Below are 2,519 nucleotides of genomic sequence, written 5' to 3'. Positions count from 1 at the left end.
AAATAAGTGAAGATTTTCCATCTTCATGTATATACAAATGTGTAAAATGTTTAATAAAAAAAATAAAGGAACAACACAAAAAAAAAAAAAAATATATATATAAATATAAATAATAAATAAATAAATAAATTTATATATATATATATATATATATATATTGATATATACTTATGCCCATATATACATAGTGGTGTCCACCTTGAAACATAGTTAAATTAATTATACATGTGTCTGAAACCCTTTTAATATATACTTTATTTATATTATTTCATATTTATATAATTTTTGTTATTATTGGAAAGAATATAATAAGTATAAGAATTATGATTGTCACGGTTAAATAGAACATCCATTTAGAAGTTTTTTTTTGGATGTTTCTAGCTTCTATTAAATCTACATTTGCTTTTTCTGTAAAATATTGAGCATCATTAACATGATCATAAATATTATCAATAATTTCATCATTCATTTCTATTAATGCAGATAATTCTATTATTGTTTGATGTAAATCACATACACTTTTTTCTAATGTTTTTACATCTTTATATTTTGTTTCTACGTCAGTTAATGCATTTTTTAAATCTTGGTGACCTTGTAATTTCCACTTTACTAAATTTTGTGTATTTATATCATCATAATTTAAAAAAGTACTAATATCTTCATCACTATAATTAGGATACATAATTTTAATATGTCTAGTTATTTTATCTTTCATTCCATCATGATACATATTTTGTACATCTTGATACGTGTGTAATGATTTCTTAAATATATTTATAAGATTATCATATATAGCCTTTTTTATATAAAAACTTTCTTTTGATCTTAGAACATATTTCTTTCTTAAATTACGTATATCAATTTTTATTATATTAATTAAATCATTTGTATCTTTTATAAGTTTATTTAATTCTATACTTAATTCATTTTCTTGTTCTACAGTAATAGAAATATTTATTTTATTTTTTAAACATGATATTTCATCTACATTCTTTTGAATCTTTTTTATCTCCAACTTTATACTATCAACCTTATCCACATATATTCTTAAATCGCTTTTCTTTTCGTTATCTATATTAAGAATTGTTTCTTCATTTAAATCAACCTTGTTATCTATTATTTTATCTTTTTTAAAAATAAACCATTGTATCATATTTTTTGCATTTCCTTTATTTTTTTTTATCCCTAGGGATTTTAAATGATCAAACAGGTCGATCATTCTTAACAAAAAAAAAAAAAAAATAAATAAAATAAAATAAATAAATAAATTAATGAAATAATAAAAAAAAAAAAAATGCATACAACAAAGGGTAATTTATAAAACAAATGAGTACACACACATAAAAATTAAAAATATATATATTATATATATATATATTCAAATAATATAATAATAGTAATGTTAAAGTTTTTTATATTTCATTTTATTATTATATATATAATATAGAGACACATTTTAACCTTCCTAATAACACAAACATATATACATACATACATATACATATATATATATATATATATATATATATATATATATATATGTAATTATTAATACTATTTATCTTTAAAAATACATTTTGTTATATCATTCTTGCGCTGTCCCACATATACAAATAATATATCTTTTATACTTATTTACATTTTTTTTTATCTGTATTTATTTTATCATTATAAATATTCAAAAGTTATAACATAAGTTAAATAATATAACTACCTCTTTAATTTTCATAAGAATTGCGGCATTTTACATATACTTTATAAAATAACATATATATATATATATATATAATATATTTATTGGTTTATATACCTTCAATAATTAAAAAGAAACAACAAAAAAATGAATAAAGGAAAAAGCATGAATTAATATTTAAAAAATATGAATTTATATGAATTAATTTGGAATAATATAAAAAATTAAAAAGAAGCGGTTTTAATTATTAAGTTAATTTAATACATAATTTATTAAATATACACAAATATATATATATATTAAAACATCATTTTATCAAATGCATATAATAACATATTAATATATATATATATATATATATGTTTTTTTTTTTATTAAAATTTTTTTAAAAATTATCATTTTTTTAAAAAGTAATAAAATAAAATTTCCCTATCATTTTTCTTCTTCATTAAACCTGAATGTGGATAATTTGGGAACGGAAAATATATTTTTTTGAATTTATTTAAAAAATTATACATTATTGGACACTAAAAGAATATATATATGTATATACTTATATGAGTATATATATATATATATATATATATATATATATTTATTTATTTAAAAGAATTACACGTGTAGATTTAAAGAAAGAATCTACACTAATTAATAATATATACAAGGTCAACTTTTGTTATGTTATTATTTAATTATATATATATATATATATATTTTTTTTTTTTTTTTTTTCGAGGATTATCTTGTAAACGTTTTATATTTTACATCATATTAATATAATATATATATATATATATATATTTTTTTTTTTTTTTTTTTTTTTTTT

The 2,519-nt window shown here is 16.5% G+C and overlaps 1 protein-coding gene across 1 annotated transcript; it reads right to left on the bottom strand.

Moving 5' to 3' along the window:
• Nucleotides 1-274: 274 nt before the first annotated feature.
• PRSY57_0209600 (syntaxin, Qa-SNARE family) lies at nt 275-1,219 on the bottom strand (the record flags this gene model as incomplete). Its single annotated transcript, XM_012905531.2, has 1 exon — nt 275-1,219. One exon carries the CDS (start codon nt 1,217-1,219, stop codon nt 275-277), a length of 945 nt encoding a protein of 314 aa, XP_012760985.1.
• Between the last annotated feature and the right edge of the window lie 1,300 nt (nt 1,220-2,519).

This window comes from Plasmodium reichenowi, chromosome 2 (genome assembly GCF_001601855.1).
Source record: "Plasmodium reichenowi strain SY57 chromosome 2, whole genome shotgun sequence".
Lineage (NCBI taxonomy): Eukaryota > Apicomplexa > Aconoidasida > Haemosporida > Plasmodiidae > Plasmodium > Plasmodium reichenowi.
The sequence above is the reverse complement of the archived record's forward strand: the minus strand, read 5'-3'. Positions and strand labels throughout refer to the sequence as shown.